Below are 24951 nucleotides of genomic sequence, written 5' to 3' on the forward strand. Positions count from 1 at the left end.
CTGGGTGACTCTGGGTAACTTATAGGAGATTGCAGCAGCATGAGATGTGGATGGATGGTGATTTACCAGGCTGACATTTTATTGGCAGTAACTAGTTGTCAGCACAGCAGCACCAAATGCAACACTTCCCAACCTCAGCAATGGAAAATGTATTCAATTTTAAATTGTTATAGGTTTACTGTGCAACAAGAAACATGCATACAAAAAGAATATGTTTCGTTTCCCATTATCTTTTCTTATATAAGGATACACATTTCTGAAAAGGACACGAGAGCCACCTAGTGGTCTATTTTTTTTTAAACAGCCTCACACTTAAAAATAATACAGGTTGGATTTCATCTTGTGGTGCGCTGAACATTTTTTTCACATCCGTTCAAGATTTTCCACCTTAATGCACAAAGGAAACTTTTTTAGCAGCACTTAAAATGTAGAAACAAGAAACTTTGCAGAAATACTGTAAAATATATAGAAAATAAACTGATATATTTGAATATATTCATTTATTACGTTTTAAAATTGATGTGTGTACAGTAATTCTAATTCAATTTAAAGCTATTTATTTTTGTCCAATATATTTTAAGATATTTTAGTTTTAATGGGACACCACTGAGCTAATTTGACAAATTATACTATGAAAACATTACAACATTTTTAAATGGATAAATGTTGATATTCTTGTTATTGTGATATATATTTCTGAAACAATTTGTTTTTTAGCAAATTTTTGTTTGCAGTCGCAGTTGCAAGAAGAGCTGAGAGAAAATATAATCAAATAAAATAAGTGATAAAGATTAAGTGAAAATAAAAGAAAAATACTAATTTGGCAGTAAAGCTGTATATTAGAAATCACATCACAATATTAATTGTTTCATGTTGACATATTTGCTGATTTGGACTCAATCTTTAGAAAATATGTTTTAGTTACACAAACAAGTCTTAATGATTTTACATTTTGAAATAAATGAACATATACAACTTTGATACAACACATTTTAATATAAATACATGTGTTTATTTTTACCAAAATAGTTCATATATTAGTATATACACTGCTGAAAAAAATAAAGGGAACACTTCAACAAGACAATATAACTCCAAGTAAATCAAACTTCTGTGAAATCAAACTGTCCACTTAGGAAGCAACACTGATTGACAATCAATTTTACATGTTGTGTAAATGGAAAAGACAACAGGGGGAAATATTTGGTGATTAGCAAGACACACTCAATAAAGGAGTGGTTCTGCAGGTGGGGACCACAGACCACTTCTCAGTATCTATGCTTTCTGGCTGATGTTTTGGTCACCTTTGAATGTTGGTGGTGCTTTCACACTCGTGGTAGCATGAGACGGACTCTACAACCCACACAAGTGGCTCAGGTAGTGCAGCTCATCCAGGATGGTACATCAATGCGAGCTGTAGCAAGAAGGTTTGCTGTGTCTGTCAGCGTAGTGTCCAGAGCCTGGAGGCGCTACCAGGAGACAGGCCAGTACACCAGGAGACGTGGAGGAGGCCGTAGGAGGGCAACAACCCAGCAGCAGGACCACTACCTCCACCTTTGTGCAAGGAGGAACAGGAGGAGCACTGCCAGAACCCTGCAAGATGACCTCCAGCAGGCCACAAATGTGCATGTGTCTGCACAAACGGTTAGAAACCAACTCCATGAGGATGGTATGAGGGCCCAACGTCCACCAATAGGGGTTGTGCTCACAGCCCAACACCGTGCAAGACGCTTGGCATTTGCCGGAGAACACCAGGATTGGCAAATTCGCCACTGGCGCCCTGTGCTCTTCACAGATGAAAGCAGGTTCACACTGAGCACATGTGACAGACATGACAGAGTCTGGAGTCACCGTGGAGAACGATCTGCTGCCTGCAACATCCTTCAGCATGACCGGTTTGGCAGTGGGTCAATAATGGTGTGGGGTGGCATTTCTTTGGAGGGCTGCATGGTCCTCCATGTGCTCGCCAGAGGTAGCCTGACTGCCATTAGGTACCGAAATGAGATCCTCAGACCCCTTGTGAGACCATATGCTGGTGCGGTTGGCCCCGGGGTTCCTCCTAATGCAGGACAATGGTAGACCTCATGTGGCTGGAGTGTGTCAGCAGTTCCTGCAAGATGAAAACATTGAAGCTATGGACTGGCCCGCCCGTTCCCCAGACCTGAATCCAATTGAGCACATCTGGGACATCATGTCTCGCTCCATCCACCAACGTCACGTTGCACCACAGACTGTCCATGAGTTGGCGGATGCTTTAGTCCAGGTCTGGGAGGAGATCCCTCAGGAGACCATCCGCCGTCTCATCAGGAGCATGCCCAGACGTTGTAGGGAGGTCATACAGACACGTGGAGGCCACACACAATACTGAGCCTCACTTTGACTTGTTTTAAGGACATTACATCAAAGTTGGATCAGCCTGTAGTGGGTTTTTCCAGTTTAATTTTGTGTGTGACTCCAAATCCAGGCCTCCATTGGTTAATAAATTTGATTTCTATTGATCATTTTTGTCTGATTTTGTTGTCACCACATTCAACTTTGTACAGAACAAAGTATTCAATGAGAATATTTCATTTATTCAGATGTAGGATGTGTTATTTGAGTGTTCCCTTTATTTTTTGAGCAGTGTTATTATAATACAGAAAATGTAGCTAATTCTTTTACAGATGAAGAAGATCAATGGCTTCAAGCAGAAGGACAATCGGACCGATGGATGTCTGGACAGAGCCAGTGAACTAAACACATTCTGCAGTAGGTTCAGTTCAGAAACAAGTTCAGCATCCTTCTCTCCTGCTCACAGCCAAACAGACATCCCACCCTCCTTTGACCCACAGCTTTCCTGTTTCACCCCAAGTGTTTCATCTTCCACCTCAGGCTTGGACACTTCTGCTTCTACATGTTTGTCTTCAACCCAATTCAGATCCTGATGCTCCCTTTACTTCCACCTTCCATCTGTGTGTCCCAAGAAGTCAAGTGAAGAGGCAACTAGAGAGACTCAACCGGAATAAGGCTGCAGGTCCAGATCATGTCAGCCCTAGAGTCCTGAAGGCCTGTGCAGAGCAGCTCTGTGGGATTCAGCAGCACCTCTTCAACCTTAGCCTGGCCCAGAAGAAGGTTCCGGGGTTGTGGAAGACCTCCTGTCTTGTTCTGGTACCAAAGAAAACTCACTCATCAGTCCTCAATGACTATAGACCTGTTGCCCTGACATCCCACATCATGAAGGTCCCAGAGAGACTCCTGTTGACCCACCTGAGTAACCAAGCAATAAAACATCAGGGCCGCCTTTAGTTTGCTCATTGTTGTGGAGTTGAAGATGCCATCATACACCTGCTTCAACAAACCCATCTGGACAAAGCCAGCAGCAGGAATAGGTCAAACACTATTTCCATCATGGGAGAAGAAGTGGAGGTGGTGGAGGAGTATAAATACCTCAGTGTTCACCTGGACAACAGACTAGAGTGGAGATGCAACTGTGAAGCCATCTACAAGAAGGGACAGAGCAGACTGTACTTCTTGAAGAAGCTTAGGTCCTTCAGTGTTTGCAGCAAGATGCTTCATATCTTCTATAAGTCTGTTGTGGAAAGTGTGATCTCTTCCACCGTCATCTGCTGGGGAAGCAGCATCAGAGCCAGAAAAGCTCAACAAGCTGGTAAATAAGGCTTGTTCTGTTCTGGGGACTCCTCTCGAACCTCTGGAGATCATTGTGGAAAGATGGATTCTTCATAAAATGAAGAACATTATGGAGAACCCTGAGCATCCTCTTCATGAGACTGTCCTACAACAACAGTGTCTTCAGTCAGAGGCTTCTTCAGATCCTTCCTGCCCACCTGCATAATATGAGCTTTGGCATTAATAAAGTATTTTTTTATTGAATTCAATTGAATAAAATAACTTCAAGTTCATATCAAGAATGAGTGCTTAAAGACAACTTATTTATTTGATAACATAAACACAGCGGTTGCGGTAGTATTTTGCTACTTCTTCACTCTTCCCTTCAAGTCTTTGCCTTTCTTCTTTTTCTGAATTCAGAGTTTGTGTTGATGAACCCACCCCTAACCCCTCGTGTTACGTTTCCATATTCCCGTCACAGCGGCTGGCCTCCACCATGTTGGAGGAAATCCGCCCCTGGGCTGCTGCTCCCCACTCTGTGTCAGATTAGAGTTTAATCCGAGGAGGAGGACGCGCTGTCAAGACGCTGCCTGCATCTAGGAGGGGGTCGTGCCGCTCCGGGGGTTTTGTGCACACAAAATAAAGGCGTTTCTAGGTCCTGCTGCCACTTTGTTTTTCTGCAAAATACGACGGGTACAAAATGAGCCGCCGGTCCTTCGTTGCTCTTTCTGCCTGTCCGCTGACTTGCCAAGACGTTAAGATGTTAGCAGGCTAACTAGCTGAAAAGGACTAAATAAATCGGATTACCTGCTAACGGTAGCTTCCTCTGGGTAACATATAGGTGTCCCTTTCAATAGCTTCCAATTAGTGCAGCTCAGATGGTCCTTCTGTCTATTTATTGTTGTTTTTAAATATAATAATGTCAGAACCACTTCTTTGAGTTTTCATTATTCGCTAGCATTAATATCATAAACTAATCGGGTTATTAGTCACAGCATAGGGAGAGCTGTGGGTGGCTAGTGTCAGGAACCGCAGGCATTAAAGTGGTACCGCTGACCCAGCCGAAAGTCCGGACGGAGCTGACGAGCAGATTTATGCGCTAGCTTCCCCGCCGGATTTGGACCCAGAACTGAAGCTCTTCCCCCCCCGAAGGCAGCCTCCAGCCGAACCAGAGATGTCAGGAAAAGATAACGACAAGGAGAAACAGTCCACCACAGAACGGCTTGTAAAAGGTGAGTCCGTGTTTGTCCAGTGTTGCATAGATCACAAAACCACCTGTAGCTTTTGGCCAAACTTCTCTTTGTTCAAAGTGGGGAATATAATTAGGATTACTGTTGTTTAATCAAAATCCTGTAATTATTTAGGAAAGATGATATCCTACTTCCTCCCTTATAGATACACACTGGCTCATGAAGCCATTTGTTTTGTTACTGTGGGATCCTTAAATACCCCTTAATTATGTTTTCTAGTTATTGACGACACTGTTGGTTCACCGAGGCATGATCTCTAAGGTTGTCAGCTGATTAATAACATAACAGACGTGAAGGCTCAGATATCTGCATAACTCAGCCTGTGCTGCAGGAACAGAATGCATAGTTAGGTAAGTTTGGGAAAATGATTTGATCGAGTGGTCGGTATGACTATAAGCACCAGAAATAACTAGAAAAGCATTATATAAGTTCAGCTCATTATATTCTGGGTATGTTTGGTTTACTTTTATTATCGGTAATTCTCAGAACTTTGATGAACAAAGGTAAATGATCCTGCCAGCAGGTCCAAACCCACTGATATCTGATATAGTTGTGGTAAAAAGCAGGGTCGGCTCCAGAAATATTTCAAATGGCTGGCCAAATGAGGAGGCCCACTAATACTCCTGGGGTAGCACGTCCAAAACCGAAGACCAGAACAGAATCTTAGGAGTTTTATGATGCTGCTGTAATATTTCGGGAGGTGGTTGAGCAGATGAGTCACAAATAAATGTGGCAGCTTTTTGAAACATGTAATTTCCCATCTATAAGCTTAGATTCTTATTAATGAAAAATGTTATACATATATCTGGCTTGGATGGCCATAAAATTTAGACCGCTGCCCGTAGCTCTTCCTTGGTGTAGCCAATGGTAATAAGAAAGTACACCCTGTGTTAAATCTGGGGTTTGAAGCCATAGTTTGTTTTTACCATGACTGTAGTTCTGCCAGTGCTGATTTTATTTAATTTTTTTATTTTATGTTTTGATAGATGAATGTCAAAAGTTAATAATCCTCTAGCAGGACCACACCCCTCCCCTGTTAAACTTTTTCGCACACATCCACCCAACACACACACTCTTTTTTTCATTAGTCCAGCAAACATAAACCAGCAACTTCACGATCGTGCTTTCTTATTAGAGCTTGGAAAAGACGTATTTCTTCCCGCTGACCTTGTGGTTGCTCTTTGACCAGACAGGCGAACATTAGTTGCTTTGGGTAAGGCAACTTAGGGGCAACTCATGAGAGAGACACAAGAGAGCGTGAGGGCACAACCCAGCCCCTGCAGATAATGCCTCCTTCACCAGCACAACTACTTAATACCAGCGCAGCCCACATCCCGGTCTGTCTGCAAGGGCACTGGGAGAACGTCCTGCCAGAGGACTGGAATGCTGTAGCTTGAACCAGTATGGAGAGAGGGAGTTAACTGTGGAAAGAATCTCCCTAGTGATGTTCCCAACATGGCCAGCCATAGTGTGGAGAGGGAGAGGAGAAGAGAATAGGAGCATTACAGTGTAAAAGATAGAACTGTTAACTCCTCTTAGGATATCGCAGGACACGCAACTGTTTTATCTTTGCACAGCACATAACTTCGTTCTCTGATTGATGATTTTATTTCCATCTGAAATAAAATCTACAAGGAAAAAAAAAGAAGAAGCAAATACATGCAACCACCAGAGATCACTGCTTGCAATGGCAAATAAACCCCAGGCTGGCTGATTTAGCTTTCAAGGCTAATGCATTCACTGATAATTAGAACAATCTGAAGTGGACTTAATGATTCATCCGGCGGCGGTACTGCTCCATTCATCTCCACCCAGCCGCATCTTTGTAATTCAAGCCTAGCCTTTTGTATTGATTTTTGAAACAATAGTCAACATATTCTAGACGCTGGCTCATATCACTGTCAAAAACATTAACCTTGATGGGCAGCGCACGGTAGATGCTCCTTTCTTTGTGTTTTGTGGCGTTTGTTGTCATGCCAGACTGGGGGTGTTGACGCGGCGCAGCACTGTGCGTCTGCACTTTTGAAGAGTTCATCAAACATTCATGCTAATTAGGCCCGACAGGCTTTAATATGAAGCCATTGTCAGGTTGGTGGTAGATGATTATTATATTGTTAGCTCATTATTTTGACCTAACCATATTTGTTTTCTGGGTTATGTGTTAGAAAAAGAGCTCACTTTGTTAACTGCACATTGGTCTTTTTTCCAACAGAAACTCCATCTGTACCTCCTTAAATAAAGTTTAACTTCAAACCACACATCAGTAAATTGTGAAGTAGAAGAAAAAGGATACATTATTATTTATTTTTTTTACAAAAAAAAAATATTCAATTACTCAAATTGAATTCAGCCCCTGAGTCACTTTTTAGAACCAACTTTTGCTGCAATTACAGCTGCACATATTTTTGGGATATATCCTAACCAACTTGACATTTTTGCAAGTTAGTTCATATTCAGATGGGACGGAAAGGGTCTTCGAACTGTCGTTTTTAGTTCTTGCTAGAAATTCTCAATTTAAAGCTGGACTTTGGCTGGCCATGTTTAACACATAAATATTCTTTGATCTGAAGTATTCCATTATATCTATTCGTTTTCCAGTCACCTCTGTCCAGCTACCCCGTCCCTGCTAAGGAAAACCAGTTTGTCTCAGCTCCAGTTGAGATTTAAATACACACAGTTAGGTGACCTTTGAAGGCAGTTGGTTTTACTGGATTTTGTCCAAGAACATTAGAATAAAGGGGGAGCAATAATGCAAGCCACACTTTTTTAAAAGTTTTTATTTGCAAGAATTGTTGAAAACCATGCATCATTCTCCTTTTACTTCACAAGTATTTACTACTTTGTGTTGGAATATCAACATTTTTATTTGTACATTATGAAATACACTCACCGGCCACAAATACACTCACCTGTCCAACTGCTCGTTAACGCAAATTTCTAATCAGCCAATCACATGGCAGCAATTCAATGCATTTAGGCATGTAGACATGGTCAAGACGATCTGCTGTAGTTCAAACCGAGCATCAGAATGGGGAAGAAAGGTGATTTAAGTGACTTTGAACGTGGTATGGTTGTTGGTGCCAGACGGGCTGGTCTGAGTATTTCAGAAACTGCTGATCTACTGGGATTTTCACTTGATGCCACAGGTCAAAGGAGAATGGCCAGACTGGTTCGAGCTGATAGAAAGGCAAAAGTAACTCAAATAACCACTCGTTACAACCAAGGCATGCAGAAGAGCATCTCTGAACGCACAACACGTCGAACCTTGAGGCGGATGGGCTATGGCAGCAGAAGACCACATCGGGTGCCACTCCTGTCAGCTAAGAACAGGAAACTGAGGCTACAATTCACACAGACACACCAAAATTGGACAATAAAAGATTGGAAAAATGTTGCCTGGTCTGATAAGTCTCAATTTCTGCTGTTACATTCGGATGGTAGGGTCAGAATTTGGCGTCAACATGAAAGCATGGATCCATCCTGCCTTGAATCAACGGTTCAGGATGGTGGTGGTGGTGTAATGGTGTGGGGGATATTTTCTTGGCACACTTTGGGTCCCTTAGTACCAATTGAGCATCGTGTCAACGCCACAGCCAACCTGAGTATTGTTGCTGACCATGTCCATCCCTTTATGACCACAGTGTACCCATCTTCTGATGGTTATTTCCAGCAGGATAAAACATGACAATGAGTTCGCTGTACTCAAATGGCCTCCACAGTCACCAGATCTCAATCCAATAGGGTACCTCTGGGATGTGGTGGAACGGGAGATTCGCATCATGGATGTGCAGCTGACAAATCTGCAGCATCTGTGTGATGCCATCATGTCAATATGGACCAAACTCTCTTAGGAATGTTTCCAGTACTTTGTTGAATCTATGCCATGAAGGATTAAGGCAGTTCTGAAGGCAAAAGGGGGTCCAACCCGGTATTAGCAAGGTGTACCTAATAAAGTGGCCGATGAGTGTATATAAAAGGTTAAGAGGTATAAATACTTTAGCAAGTCAGTGGATATGCTCCTGCCTTGATCCTGCATGCAAATAAGCCCAGATTGTATTATTATTACTGGACACAATGCCATTTCTGTTCAGTTGGATGGAGTTTTCAGTTCTTTGGGATTAAAATCCATATTTACAGTCCAGCGAGCATAATTACTGCCAGGCCTCCAAGCAAGCGCTCGTGAGCTTTTTGAAAACATCTACAGCCTGAGTTTTTTTTTTTCTTGCAGTCTGTTTATGTCTCTGCTTTGGTGCATTCCCCATTCTGTCTTCATGTACTTCCAGATCCTGCTTTCATGGTACCTTCCCTCAGTGCGGCGAGACGTTTAGGTAAACAGCCCCTGGATCTGGAAGCCCTCGCTAATAGAGGCTTTACCTAATCTGTTCTTAAGGCTCGTACCTCAGCTTACAGCTCTCTTCGTAGCCATGTCTTGTAGGTCTGAGAGAACTTACTGTTTATTTATACTTCACTGGTCAACACATGACAGCCTGTCCTCGGCCCGGCCAAGTCAAGCCGGGTCTGTGGTGCTGCTGTCTGTGCCCTAGTTAACATCAGTTACTGGTAATCCTTACTTTGAGTCAAACACCACCTGCAATCCTGTGTTTAGTGCCTGGACTCCATTAGATCAGCAGTAAAGACAATGTATCATGTACTTTGTTTACTATAAAAATAGTAGAGACCTTGTTTTTTTTTCTATCTGAACTCCAGCACACACGTGAATCCAGTAAGCTATACACTTACACACAAGTTCAATGATTAGTGACCACCCACACTAAAATCAGTAAGGCCACTTTCATTTTGCACTTTGATTTACTCTGTGTGGGTGAGTGGGTGTGTCATTCATGGTGTCTCTCTTTCCTTCTTGTTTATGTTCATTGTTTCTGGCACAGCTTTAACGCATTAGCAGTCCTGATCCCTACAATTTGATATTAGTATTTGTGATACATTTGGTAGTGCAGGATGGCATGCCCACTGACCTGCACATTGATTTGGTTATCAGGAGTCTTGGTTCAAACCATTGGAGAAATCGTCTACTGTGCTTAGTAGTTATGTCATTTTTTAGGTTCTTTTGCTATCCACTCTTTTTCTTGTAATTAGACACTGAACACTGCCCGGTTCGTTGCAAGATAGTGATGTAATGAAAGATGCATCTCCCAAGTCAACAGGATCCATGTTGGGTTCTTGAGAAGAACATGAGGCTTTTGCCAAATTTTTAGGGAAATAAAAAAAATCACAATTTGTTTGGTTTTCGAGAAAAAGCTAATGATTTCACGAATCACAACCTATGTTTTAAAGTATCCAATTAATGTAAAATATTGTACTCTAGGTTGTATATTGTGGTGTCTGTCCTTGTCTGAGGGGATCCAATGCAAATTTGAACCTATTGTATGTTCAGAAATGGCATAAATCTCAGACTGTGTTTTAAAGAATCTGTTTAAACATACATATAATCCAGACTCAGTAAAAACTGTAAAGTAGCTCTTTAGTTTAGCGCCAGTAAGAAGTTACGAAGCAGATACTAAGTCCAGCTTTGTTAGCAGCTAGCGGTTAGCGGTTAGCAAGTCTCCACATTCTCAGTGTTGAAAAACTGCATCTTTTCTTTCACCCAGTCAGCATGTCTTTTTTCTTCCAAGTACCGAAAATACTGCCAGATCAACGACTTAGCTCGAGAACTATTTCCTTTTTATACTACAAAATTAGAGCCTTAAAATAGATCCTACAAGCTGTTGTGCTTAAAGCACTCACCTTCACACCCAAGGCTAAACTTGATGTACCAAACAAAGTCACAACGCCAGCAACTGGATGGGAATTTGCAAGACAAACTTTACTTTAAAAGGAAATATAATAATGATTTAATATCGCAAGATTTTGTACCACAAGTTTTTTTCCACGAGATTGTGTTAGCTGTTTATTAAGGCTGCAACATCAGAGAGCAAGAGTTTAGCAGGTACTGACCATTTACTACCTTTACCATTCTGTAAGTTTGCAGTTTTAGGCATTTCCTACACAGTTTTTTCAAGTTCATAGCAGAATCGGCTGCCAATTTTGGGTTTCTTTGAATTGGGGCAAATTGACCCGGAGCAGAATTCTGCAGTTAACGTTAACTGTTAACAAATTACAGTAAAGTTGCTCTATTTCATCCTTTTGAACTTTAAACGTCTGTCATGGAACTTGCTGGTTTGGAAATGTTAGCAGCCTTTTGGAAATTTTAGGTTAGGGAGTTAGGGTAAGTACAATGCCTTGCGAAAGTATTCGGCCCTCTTGAACTTTTCAACCTCTTGACACATTTCAGGCTTCAAACATAAAGATATAAAATTAAAATTTTTTGTGAAGAATCAACAACAAGTGGGACACAATCGTGAAGTGGAATGAAATTTATTGGATGTGTCAAACATTTTTAACAAATAAAAAAACTGAAAAGTGGGGCATGCAATATTATTCGGCCCCTTTACTTTCAGTGCAGCAAACTCACTCCAGAAGTTCAGTGAGGATCTCTGAATGATCCAATGTTGTCCCAAATGACTGATGATGATAAATAGAATCCATCTGTGTGTTATCAAGTCTCCGTATAAATGCACCTGCTCTGTGATAGTCTCAGGGTTCTGTTCAAAGCATAGAGAGCATCATGAAGACCAAGTAACACACCAGGCAGGTCTGAGATACTGTTATGGAGAAGTTTAAAGCCGGATTTGGATACAAAAATATTTCCCAAGCTTTAAACATCTCAAGGAGCACTGTGCAAGCAATCATATTGAAATGGAAGGAGTATCAGACCACTACAAATTACCAAGACCCGGCCGTCCCTCTAAACTTTCATCTCAAACAAGGAGAAGACTGATCAGAGATGCAGCCAAGAGGCCCATGATCACTCTGGATGAACTGCAGAGATCTACAGCTGAGGTGGGAGAGTCTGTCCATAGGACAACAATCAGTCGTGCACTGCACAAATTTGGCCTTTATGGAAGAGTGGCAAAAAGAAAGCCATTTCTCAAAGATATCCATTAAAAGTCTTGTTTAAAGATTGGCACAAGCCACCTGGGAGACACACCAAACATGTGGAAGAAGGTGCTCTGGTCTGATGAAACCAAAATCGAACTGTTTGGCCACAATACAAAACGATATGTTTGGCATAAAAGCAACACAGCTCATCACCCTGAACACACCATCCCCACTGTCAAACATGGTGGTGGCAGCATCATGGTTTGGGCCTGCTTTTCGTCAGCAGGGACAGGGAAGATGGTCAAAATTGATGGGAAGATGGATGGGGCAAAATACAGGACCATTCTGGAAGAAAACCTGTTGGAGTCTGCAAAGACCTGAGACTGGGATGGAGATTTATCTTCCAACAAGACAATGATCCAAAACATAAAGCCAAATCTACAATGGAATGGTTCACAAATAAACGTATCCAGGTGTTGGAATGGCCAAGTCAAAGTCCAGACCTGAATTCAATCGAGAATCTGTGGAAAGAGCTGAAGACTGCTGTTCACGAACGCTCTCCATCCAACCTCACTGAGCTTGAGCTGTTTTGCAAGGAAGAATGGGCAAGAATTTCAGTCTCTCGATGTGCAAAACTGATAGAGACATACCCCAAGCGACTTGCAGCTGTAATTGCAGCAAAGGGTGGCGCTACAAAGTATTAACGCAAGGGGGCCGAATAATATTGCACGCCCCACTTTTCAGTTTTTTATTTGTTAAAAAAGTTTGACACATCCAATAAATTTCATTCCACTTCAAGATTGTGTCCCACTTGTTGATTCTTTACAAAAAAATAGAATTTTATATCTTTATGTTTGAAGCCTGAAATGTGTCAAGAGGTTGACCAGTTCAAGGTGGCCGAGTACTTTTGCAAGGCACTGTAGATACATTCTATAGCGAATACTAACAGACAGTATTGCTAACCAAGGAATTGCTAATATGAAATACTGAAGACTGCTGAAATTGTAAACTCAATCATTTTGTTTTTAAATAACAATTCCCTGTTTGGCAGCAACTGATCTTTCTCTCTTTTGCACACACGCACACACAATGTGATCTCCCCTCCACTTATAATATCAACAGTAAACTAGAACTGCAAGCAGTCATTATCGGGTTCCAAACCTTCCTTGCGAATCCGCCCCCTCGCCCCGCCCCTCCCAGCACGACGAGTCACGTGTCACGCGTCACGCGCCCCTCCAACCCAGCATGCCACGACTGTTTGAAACAGACCCATTTTCCATAGGGGCAGGTTAGAACTTGAAACGTGTGTGGAATAATTCTGAAACCTTTAATACGTAATACACAATATAGAGTCTTAGTACTCAGCATTTGTGTGTGAAAATTCAAAAAACAGTCAAGCCTGAGCTTCGAACCATCAACCATTCAAACCACAAGCCAATCTCTTAACTACCTCACCATCCAAGTCATACCAAACCGACGGGAAGATCAGAGGTAGAATGTTGTACGGCTATCCTGTTAAGGTAGTAATAATGGCCAAAATTTAAAAATTCACATGAAATGCAAGTTGGTCAGAAAAATCTCAAAATATTCACCAAGAACATCTTTAATATGAAGAATATGCATGGATTTCGTCAGCCACCACACATTAATTTTTTCATCAAAATTTATTTATAATTGCCATTATTGATTAGCATACAGCTTTATAAATTAATGTACAGAAGTTCGTTCGTCGTCGTCTTCCGCTTATCCAGGACCGGGTCGCGGGGGCAGCAGACTCAGCAGAGACGCCCAGACGTCCCTCTCTCCAGACACCTCCTCCAGCTCCTCCAGGGGGAGCCCAAGGCGTTCCCAGGCCAGCCGAGAGACATAGTCCCTCCAGCGTGTCCTGGGCCGTCCCCTGGGCCTCCTCCCGATGGGACGTGCCTGGAACACCTCCCGAGGAAGGCGTCCAGGAGGCATCCGGTATAGATGCCCGAGCCACCTCAACTGGCTCCTCTCGATGTGGAGGAGCAGCGGCTCTACTCCGAGCTCCTCCCGGATGGCCGAGCTCCTCACCCTATCTCTAAAGGAGTGCCCGGCCACCCTACGGAGGAAGCTCATTTCAGCCGCTTGTATCCGGGATCTTGTTCTTTCGGTCATGACCTAAGGTTCATGGCCATAGGTGAGGGTAGGAACGTAGACCGACCAGTAAATTGAGAGCTTTGCTTTTCGGCTCAGCTCTCCATTACTCCATTACTGTGGCAGCCGCACCGATCCGTCTGTCGATCTCCCGCTCCATTCTTCCCTCACTCGTGAACATGACCCCGAGATACTTAAACTCCTCCACTTGAGGCAGGAACTCCCCTCCAACCTGAAGAGGACAAGCCACCCTTTTCCGGTCGAGTACCATGGCCTCGGACTTGGAGGAGCTGATCCTCATCCCAGCGAACCGCCACAGCGCATGCTGTAGGTCTTGGCTAGAGGGGGCCAGCAGGACCACGTCATCCGCAAAAAGAAGAGACGAAATCCACTGGTCCCCAAACCAGACCCCCTCTGGCCCTTGGCTGCGTCTAGAAATCCTGTCCATAAAAGTTATGAACAGGACCGGCGACAAAGGGCAGCCCTGCCGGAGTCCAACATGCACTGGGAACAGGTCCGACTTAGTGCCGGCAATGCGGACCAAACTCCTGCTCCGCTCGTACAGGGACCGGATGGCCCCTAATAAAAGGCCCCCGATTCCATACTCCTGGAGCACCCCCCACAGGGCATCACGAGGGACACAGTCGAATGCCTTCTCCAGGTTCACAAAACACATGTGAACCGGTTGGGCAAACTCCCATGAACCCTCGAGCACCCTGTAGAGGGTATAGAGCTGATCCAGTGTTCCACGGCTGGGACGAAAACCACACTGTTCCTCCTGAAGCCGAGGTTCGACTATCGGTCGGACTCTCCTCTCCAATACCCTGGCGTAGGCCTTACCAGGGAGGCTGAGGAGTGTGATCCCCCTGTAGTTGGAACACACCCTCCGGTCCCCCTTCTTATAAAGGGGGACCACCACCCCAGTCTGCCAGTCCAGAGGCACTGTCCCCGACTGCCACGCAATGTTGAAGAGGCGTGTCAACCATGACAGCCCTACAACATCCAGACACTTGAGGTACTCAGGGCGGATCTCATCCACCCCCGAAGCCTTGCCACCGCAGAGCTTTTTAACCACCTCGGTGACTTCAGCCTGGGTGATGAAAGAGTCCAACCCCGAGTCCCCAGCCTCTGTTTCCACCACGGAATGCGTGATGGCAGGATTGAGGAGATCCTCGAAGTACTCCTTCCACCGCCCGATAATGTCCTCAGTCGAGGTCAGCAGTCTCCTGCCCCCACTATAAACAGTGTTGGCAAAGCACTGCTTCCCCCTCCTGAGGCGCCGGACGGTTTGCCAGAATCGCTTCGAGGCCAACCGGTAGTCCTTCTCCATGGCCTCACCGAACTCTTCCCAGGCCCGAATTTTTGCCTCTGCCACAGCCCGGGCCGCAGCACGCTTGGCCTCACGGTACCCGTCAGCCGCCTCAGGAGTCCCACAAGCCAACCACAGCCGATAGGACTCCTTCTTCAGAAGTGTACAGAAGTGGGCAGTCCAAATTGAACAATGTTTATTGGGAATTATATGCATTGTCTGCCTAAGTAGTGTGCAAAATTCCATGGCAATTGGCTTAACAGAACTAGAGAACTATAGTTGCTAGCTTTATTACCAAACAACGTATCTCGAAGTGACACGCTTTGAGATAGAACTTTAGCTAAAATAGGAAATTTTCAGGATTATGCACAGAACATATCCTGAATGGTTGAGCTCTTTAGGTAGCACGAGTGATTTTTGGGGCATTTTTTAATAAGCCACGCCCACTTTGGCCAATCATGACCATATTGATAACATAGTCTCTAATGCCCCAACGTCCACAAATGGGGGTTGTGCTCACAGCCAAACACCGTGCAGGATGCTTGGCATTTGCCGGAGAACACCAGGATTGGCAAATTTGCCACTGGCACCCTGTGCTCTTCACAGATGAAAGCAGGTTCACACTGAGCACATGTGACAGACGTGACAGAGTCTGGAGACACAATGGAGAGCTGGAGTGTGTCAGCAGTTCCTGCAAGATGAAGACATCGAAGCAATGGACTGGCCCGTCCGTTTCCCAGACCTGAATCCGATTGAGCACATCTGGGACATCATGTCTCGCTCCATCCACCAACGTCACGATGCACCACAGACTGTCCAGGAGTTGGCAAATGCTTTAGTCCAGGTCTGGGAGGAGATCCCTCAAGAGACCATCCGCCGTCTCATCAGGAGCATGCCCAGGCATTGTAGGGAGGTCATACAGGCACGTAGAGGCCACACACATAATACTGAGCCTCATTTTGACTTGTTTTAAGGACATTACATCAAAGTTGGATCAGCCTGTAGTGTGTTTTTCCACTTTAATTTTGTGTGTGACTCCAAATCCTGGTTAATACATTTGATTTCCATTGATGATGTTTGTGTGATTTTGTTGTCAGCACATTCAACTTTGTACAGAACAAAGTATTCAATGAGAATATTTCATTCATTCAGATCTAGGATGTATTATTTGAGTGTTCCCTTAATTGTTTTGAGCAGTGTGTGTGTGTATATATATATATATATACTGTGAGTAAGACTGATCAAACAAGAAATAGCACAAAATAAATGAGAAAAGCATTATGTCCTTGTAGAATGCATGCAAATTAAGAACAACAGGGCATCTGCTAAGTTGAATATTGAATATTGTAGCTTCACACTGAAGGCATCAAAACTATGAATTAACACATGTGCAATTATATACTGAACAAAAAAGTGTGAAACAACTGAAAATATGTCTTATTTTCTAGGTTCTTCAAAGTAGCCACCTTTTGCTTTGATTACTGCTCCGCACACTCTTAGCATTCTGTTGATGAGCTTCAAGAGGTAGTCACCTGAAATGGTTTTCCAACAGTCTTGAAGGAGTTCCCAGAGATGCTTAGCACTTGTTGGCCCTTTTGCCTTCACTCTGCGGTCCACCTCACCCCAAACCATCTCGATTGGGTTCAGGTCCGGTGACTGTGGAGGCCAGGTCATCTGGCGCAGCACCCCATCACTCTCCTTCTTGGTCAAATAGCCCTTACACAGCCTGGAGGTGTGTTTGGGGTCATTGTCCTGTTGAAAAATAAATTATGGTCCAACTAAATGCAAACCGGATGGAATGGCATGCCGCTGCAAGATGCTGTTATAGCCATGCTGGTTCAGTATGCCTTCAATTTTGAATAAATCCCCAACAGTGTCACCAGCAAAGCACCCCCACACCATCACACCTCCTCCTCCATGCTTCACGGTGGGAACCAGGCATGTAGAGTCCATCCGTTCACCTCTTCTGCACCGCCAAAATGCCAAAATCATCCGTATTAAGATAATAAAAGACCTGAAATATTTCAGTTAGTGTGCAATGAATCTAAAATATATGAATGTTAAATTTTCATCATGACATTATGGAAAATAATGAACTTCATCACAATATGCTAATATTTTGAGAAGGACCTGTATTTACTATAAGAAAGCTTATTTTGTTATTTATCGTTTTTCCAACAGCTGTGCCATACCCCCCCCAGCATAAGCTAAGTTTGAAAGAACTATTTGAAGATGGAAAGCCCAATGGTGAGGTGCTCCGCAATCACCTGGTCAAAGAAGGCAGGGTGGAAGAGGATGTGGCACTGAAGATCATCAATGATGGGGCCAACATACTTCGCCAAGAGAAGTGCATGCTGGAAGTTGAGGCACCAATAACAGGTAGGATGGCACATACCAGAGGCTGCATATGGCTGATGTAAACTTTTTATGTCTGCTATAAAGCTGGCTTTTTTACCACCCAGAGTGACTTACCGAGCCCTGTAAAAGTATTCACATCCTCGGAACTTTTTGTCATGTTAAAACTACAATCTTCGGATTTTATGTCGGACTTTATGTAACATAATGGGAGGACGATGTAAAGTGAAATTACAATAATCCGTTCTTTTTTCGCTTACACACGCACACATACACACACACACACACACACACACATACATACATATATATATATATATATATATATATATATATATATATATAAATAATCAGCTTCAGGTCTCCAAACGTTTGGCAAAATGGGGCAAAAATGACAAGTCAAACGTTTTGTCTCGCCAAACTCTTCCCAGTTACAGTCAGTGTGGTTTTGTCTGACTACATAAACAATGGAGATTTCCTATCACTTAACATCTTTGTGAGGCAGCCCTTTGGCAGCCCGGTAGGAAAGATAAACAGTTTGACAGACAAGATGAGAATGTTCTCTGGGCACTGTAGTGTTCATAGCTAATAACTCTGAAGTTGGCTTCCCATTTGAAGTTTCTTATTTGGAGGTCATAATCTAAAACTGTTGTACTGGTCAAACCTGAAGTGTCTTTAAAACACAGCCTATAACTTCTTAAACCTTTATTCTATTTTTGAAAAAGATGAATTCAAAGCAAACTACGATTGGCCCCAAAACTTCTTACCGTTACCCTAATCTTTAGCCCCTTCCACAGATTCTCTCATGGACTTCTTACACTGTGTATTCTAGCAATCTTGTAAGACTTTTCCATGATACACTACACAACGTGGATCTAATACACTTTGGTACGACATCAAGTTTGATGTGTACACATTGTATGATGATGGTTTACTACTACATCGGTTAGCACGTATGGCAATTAGTAACGGCAATAGCGTGCTCCTCATCAGCATATGCCATCCATATTTGCCGCCAACCACAACCACAACAAAAACACAATGTAGAATGCCTGCCTTGTAGTTGCGGCATTTATGTTTGTTGACTTAAATATGAAGAAAAGGAGAAGGCATAGGAGAATGTGGATATGGTTGGGGCTGGGGAAAAGTGGGCAACTTGGGATGCTGGTGTCAAATTTAGTTGCCATGAAATTATCTGTTCCACCTTGTTGGGCCACTGTCCATTTTCAGGTAAACGGACTGTCACTACACCTCCTAGCATGCATTGCAGCTCTGATGTCACCAGCAGAGGTGATAAATACGTGCTCAAGCTAATGCTAATTATCGCCAAGCCACGCAACTGAGGCAATCTTTGGAAAAGCAAAACCTGGTGGGCGGGTTTAACTCCATTCTCTACACTGGCCAACTGCGAGAGAAGCTTGACAAAGCTGAAATCTTGCTGGGATAAGAAGACCAGAAGATTTACCTGCTGATCAACGACTTAGTATAGCACCGCTACTTGGGTGAAATTAAATACTCCACAGAGGTTTTTCCAAAGAGACGAATTTTCCTCCTTGTTTGTTCCAGTCGGCTGCCAACGGTTCATCATATATTTCCCCTTTGCCAAAGGAGAATTTGACTGTTTTGAGTTGTATATGGAGGCTTGAACTACTCCCCCTACAACCCCCTAGGGACCTCAGTTACTGTGTCCCATTAGGGCGGCTTTTCTTTGATTTTTTTTTTTCCCGACCCACCTTTGCCCCAAGGACCCCTGCACCCCTCTTAGCTCCTTGGGAACTTTACCCCTTCTGGAGCATGGCTCGCCCAGGTGCTCAGGCTCCGCGCTGCGAACTTCCAAAGTTTGCTGGGAATGTTCCCAAAGGGAAAAATACCCCAAACTGCCACCAGGTGGAGCAAGGACACCCTCTCGAACGGAAGGATTCTACTGTAATGTCCGGACGGCCCTTTGCTACACATGGTCAGGCAAAGGGCCCGCATGACCTTTGGAATGTCTTGTCGTCACGAAATGTCTGGATAGTCCTGTTGGGCCGTCCCTTGGGCATGAATGTACCAAAAGGGCGAAGACACCTGGTGGGCATGGACTCTTGTCTTATGCGACCCTTGGTTCCCCTGTAAGCCGAAGGATAGGGATTAGATAGGGGGGCTTAGGGACTTTTGGCATACAATCAATGGGTATGATTTGTATGACGAAGGGCCCCAAAAGCAGAGGGGTTGGATGACTTTTGCACTCTGTTCAAAGGGCGTGATTTGTATGACAAAGGGCACCAAAAGCAGAGGGGTTGGGTGACTTTCAGTGTACATTCATAGGGTGTGATTGTATGACAAAGGGCCTCAAAAGCAGATATGTTGGTTGACTTGGTGTTCATTCAAAGGGTGTGATTTGTTTGACTAAAGGCCCCAAAGCAAAGTTGGTGGGTAAATTTTGGCATACGTTCAAATGGCATGATTTGCATGACAAATGGGCCCAAAGGACAGGTGTTTGGCATACGCACAAAGGAGGTGAGGGTATGGATCATGCTAATAGGAATAAGTGTTTACAACCTGGTTATACTTGATCTAAAATGGGATTCAGGCACACCTGGTTCAGACATCTGTCAAAGAAAAGAACGGCCTCTGAGAGCCTGTGCATCAGATGTGATGACATGAACCAAATCTCAAATTGTGTTTTGGGACCCTTGGCATACATTATCTTTAGGGAAAGTGTAAGTCAAGAGTCAATGGTACGATGCACCAAACAAAAGGCGGGCTCTATTTACTTTTTCCTTACACTTTCCACGATGATAATGTGAGCCAAGTGTCTCTAAACTAGAGTGTTTTGGAACTTTTGGAATTCATAATCATTGGGGATAATGTAAGGCAAAAGTCAATGGTACTTTGGACCAGTTGTTTACAAAAGTCAGGCTCTATTGACTTTTGCCTTACACTGTCTGCATTGACAATGTGAGCCAAGTGTCCCTAAACTAGGGTGTTTTGGGACTTTTGGAATTTGGAAAAATAAAATGGGGTCTGGGCACTTCAGGTTCGGACATCTGTCAAAGAATGACGAGAAAGGCCCCTGAGAACCTCTGCATTGCAAGTGATGACATTAACCAAATCTCAACTTGTGATCTGGGACCATTTGCATGCATTAGAATTAGGTAAAGTTTCAGGCAAAGGTCCTGAGGTTAACCAGGGACAAATGCCTGACACCTGGGTACACTTTATCCAAAGGCCCCTTTGATCAGTCAATGGGACTTTTACAAAACATACCAGGATCCCTTTATACCAGTCAGTGCCAATGGGCAGGTCAACCTAGAGCGTATCCCATTTATTTTACTTTTGGGACCTTTTGCATTCATGAGAATTAGGGAAATTTTAAGCAAAGGTCCCAAGGTTACCCAGGGATAAGTGCCCTTACCATTTTTGACTTTTGCCATACATGTTCTACAATTATAATGCAAGTCAAGTATCCCATTTTTTACAGTGACCCTGTTGACCTCGGTTTAGCGATTGTTTTTTTTTTTTTTTTTAATAAATCAAACACTTTTGCTGAGGCACATTTTTTTATTATTATTATTTTTGATAGGTTTCCTTAGAGATATAGCTAAATCATATTTAGGCCCATACGTTAAAACTAAGAGCCATTGACTTTTGCCTTACACTTTCCGCAATGGTAATGAATGTCTAAGGTCCCAAAACACCCCAGTTTTGGGACAATTGGCTCACATTACTATTCTGGAAAGTGTAAGGCAAAGGTCAATGGAGCACTTTGAACAATTGGTCCAATGTACCATAGACTTTCGACTTACACTTTCCCCAATGATAATGAAAGCCGAAGGTCACGAAACTAGGGTGTTAGGCACTTGCCTTACGTTATCATCAGAGGCAAAATATGTAAGGCATAAGTCAATGGAGTCAATGGAACATAACTTTATCTTTTGCCTCCTTTTTCATTTGTTTCATCGGTTTTCACAAATAATAAAACTCCCACTAATTATTAGGTCCCTGATGAGTCTTCTGTGTGAATTTGGTTAGTGTGGATGCACATTTGGGTGGTTTAAGAAATGTATTTCTTCAGCGAAAAAACTAGGTTTTGAGAAAAAAAAAAGGTTAAGTATTTTGTCTCATAATTTGGGATCGGAGGTTTGAGCGGATACCGTTTTCTTATTGTATACTGCTATTGGATTCTGCTGTGATAATCCACTCCCAAATCACGCCTATCTGCCCTGGGCTAAAGAGTCGTCTTTTCTCAAATCTGTCAAAAGTATGGCATTGGAACCGATGCACCCAAGAGCTTTTGGAATTGATCGGTAACTTTTTTCTGCTGGTGCTGAAGCTCTGATTGTTTGATCTGTCATTCTGGGAAGCTTGGAACCTTGTTCTGACTTTCCAGCTTTCCAGCATGTGCAGGGGTTGAGAAACAGACCGGACCAATGGTTTGGTTGGGGAAATTCTACATCAGAAAATGAATGGTATACCCAAAGAGCAAAGCTTCAGTAGGCTGTATTGTTCCATTGTAACATAAAAAAACATCCCCTGCCCATGCCTGGGAGGCCCTCCCGACATAAGTGCACAATGTTGCCGCCACGGCTAGAAATATACCGAATGGGCCCTCCTAACATCGCCTGCGCATGCCTAGGAGGCCCTCCCGACTTCCCCACACAACGTTCCTGCCAAGACCTGTTTGATCCCTCGGGGTCACTGGAAAACAAAAACGCTGGCCCAAAACCAGACTGTCCCTACATTCCCCATCCTCAGACTCCGCAGAAGAGAAGTCAACAAAAAGTAATTTTGTTATTTTTTCTTTCGTTTGATACTTTTATAGTCTGGGCAGGGTACAGTAGGGAAAATTATGGTCATTTAAAATGACCATTTAGTTGATTCCAAAGTTTAAAGTTGGACTACTGAAGTTTTCAGTCGATGTGGGCTGACTCCTGATCATTTTCAGTGTCTCAGTGGTTTATTGCCCTGTGTTTTTCCTCTGGTTTTCTGTGCTGAGGTTTATGACCCTTTGTCTCAGAACAGTTCGTTATCAGCTGTTAGCGGGCTAAGTAGCAAGGCTGCTTTGCGCTGTACAGTGTCTGAGTTGGCCTGGTTCTACCATTCTGTCAGGTGAGGGCTGCTAGATAAAGATTCGCCGTTGTTCATTTGTTGTTCCATGTTTCAAGTTGGTCCAAAGCTTTGATCTATTCCCATTTAGTTCATAAACTGCTGGCTTGATCTCCATCTATACTCAGTACAAATTCTTAATATTTTGTTATCATGAATTTATCTTTTTGTAGAATAGTGCATGCTTTAATAGATGAAAGTTGTTGGACCTGAATAGTTTATTGTAAGAAGGAATTATTGGTTTAATAAATTTTCACATAGATAAAGAGACAGTTTTTGTGTTTATTCTGTGTAAGAGTGATCATTGGTCAACTAAGGTTAGTTTCTACTCATTTGGTAAAACGGTTGATAACACATTGAGATTTAGCATGGTTTTGGTTAATAATTATCAATTATTACAGACAATTTACTAAGTGCTGTTAGCCCAATAATCACAATCCCAGAGTTTATTTCTGATATCTATTCGTAAAGAATGATTTTTGGTTAGAACTTATCACTCTCAAATTATTATTAATTATAATTTTGATAAATATTTATAATCAATAATTATAGATGCTTACACCCTTCTGTGACCACCGTGTGGTTGCCTCACACAAGAGAATTCTCCTCACTAGTCTACTATCCACTAACCATAACCTCACAGGACTCATATACCTAAAGAACTCTGTGGAAACACTTTATGGTGAAATACATGTAGTCCCACCATGTTGGAACACCTTTGCTGTCTGACCGGGGGAACACATTATTTAAAGGGAAAACAAATTTTACACAACACCAGTTTTATGCTGCATTTCTATTGGCTTGTTAGTAGATGTACAGTGGGGAGAACAAGTATTTAATACACTGCCGATTTAGCAGGTTTTTCCACTTGCAAGCATGTAGAAGACTTTAATTTTAAACATAGGTACTCTTCAACTGTGAATGACGGAATCTAACACAAAAATCCAGAAAATCACATTGTGTGATTTTCAAGTAATTGATTTGCATTTTATTGCATGACATAAGTATTTGATCACCTAACAACCAGTAAGAATCCCAGCTCTCACAGGCCAGTTAGTTCTCCTTTAAGAAGCCCTCCTGTTCTCCACTCATTAGCTTTATTAACTGCATCTGTTTGAACTTGATTTCTATATAAAAGACACCTGTCAACACACTCAATCAAACAAATTCTAACCTCTCCACAATGACCAAGACCAGAGAGCTGTGGAAGGACATCAGGGATTAAATGGTAGACCTTCTCAAGGCTGGGATGGACTACAGGAAAATAGCCAAGCAACTTGGTGAGAAGGCAACAACTGTTGGCCCAATTATAAGAAAATGAAAGAAGTTCAAGGTGACAGTCAAGCTCTCTCCATGTGGGGCTCCATGCAAGATCTCTGCCCTCATTGGGGCATCAGTGATCATGAGGAAGGTGAGGGATCAGTCCAGAACTACACGGCAGGCCCTAGTCAATGACCGTAAGAGAGCTGGGAGCACAGTCTCAAAGAAGACCATTAGTAACACACTACGCCGCCATGGATTAAAATCTTTGGAGTCTGTTTTGCTCAGCAACAGCCCCAAAACCTGAAGATCTGAAGAAGATCTGTAGGGAGGAGTGGTCCAAAATCCCTGCTGCAGTGTGTGCAAACCTTGTCAAGAACTACAGGAAACATCTGATATCTGTAATTGCAAACAAATGTTTCTGTACCAAACCTGCAAAATCAGCAGTGTATCAAATACCTGTTCACCCCACTATAGGTTGTTGTAGTTGTCACATTGTGAGATAGTCATTCTAAATATCTGACACTGTCAGATATTTATTGCAGGGTATCTTTGGTCGCAAGACACTAACAATGATTCTGGGTTTAACTGTACAAGTAGTTTCATATTATACAGTAAACTAAAGGGCTGTTTCATACTTTGTGGTCTGTATCTAAAAAACTGAAATATGTAAAGTGGTCCAACCTGGTCTTGATTAGTTTTACTGAAATGGCAATCTCTGAAAGATTTTATGTATTTGTGATGTACAAAAAAACAGGATTAACTGTTTTTGGCATTAGCACAATCTTAGTCTTGTTTGAAAATTTCAGTCGTCAAGTCAAACCTGGGCTGAATTATTCTGCAGTGATTATTAGTGTTGTCAAACATGAAACCCCTTTTTTAAGATCTGGGTCTTATCTCAGAATAGACTACATTATCACTTATTAATGCCTCGGATGTGCTGGACTGATTTTCTTTTTCTCCCGACCGGTGAAGGCCACAGCTGCAGTGACATCCTTTTTATTAAATCCAAGGGAGTGTGAAACT

At 42.8% G+C, this 24951-nt stretch overlaps 1 protein-coding gene and 1 long non-coding RNA gene across 5 annotated transcripts in view; one reads left to right on the plus strand and one right to left on the minus strand.

The window, feature by feature from the left end:
* Nucleotides 1–3908: 3908 nt before the first annotated feature.
* On the minus strand, nt 3909–4548 carry LOC124877766. Its single transcript, XR_007040600.1, has 2 exons — nt 4414–4548; nt 3909–4283 (listed from the first exon to the last, which is right to left on the minus strand). It is a non-coding gene; the product is annotated as an uncharacterized LOC124877766 (long non-coding RNA).
* The window catches only part of ppp3cca (protein phosphatase 3, catalytic subunit, gamma isozyme, a), a 63981-nt gene continuing 43306 nt past the window's right edge, over nt 4277–24951 (plus strand). For 3 of the 4 annotated variants that reach the window (XM_047381250.1, XM_047381251.1, XM_047381252.1), the window contains exons 1-2: nt 4277–4838; nt 17404–17601. In XM_047381250.1, the coding sequence (XP_047237206.1) occupies nt 4781–4838; nt 17404–17601 (256 nt within the window). In that variant the 5' untranslated portion in view covers nt 4277–4780. Of the gene's footprint in view, nt 4839–5075; nt 5207–17403; nt 17602–24951 lie in introns of all 4 variants that reach the window. The other variant, XM_047381253.1, reaches the window with a different exon arrangement.

The sequence above is a fragment of the Girardinichthys multiradiatus genome, chromosome 12 (assembly GCF_021462225.1).
Source record: "Girardinichthys multiradiatus isolate DD_20200921_A chromosome 12, DD_fGirMul_XY1, whole genome shotgun sequence".
In the NCBI taxonomy this organism is placed as follows: domain Eukaryota; kingdom Metazoa; phylum Chordata; class Actinopteri; order Cyprinodontiformes; family Goodeidae; genus Girardinichthys; species Girardinichthys multiradiatus.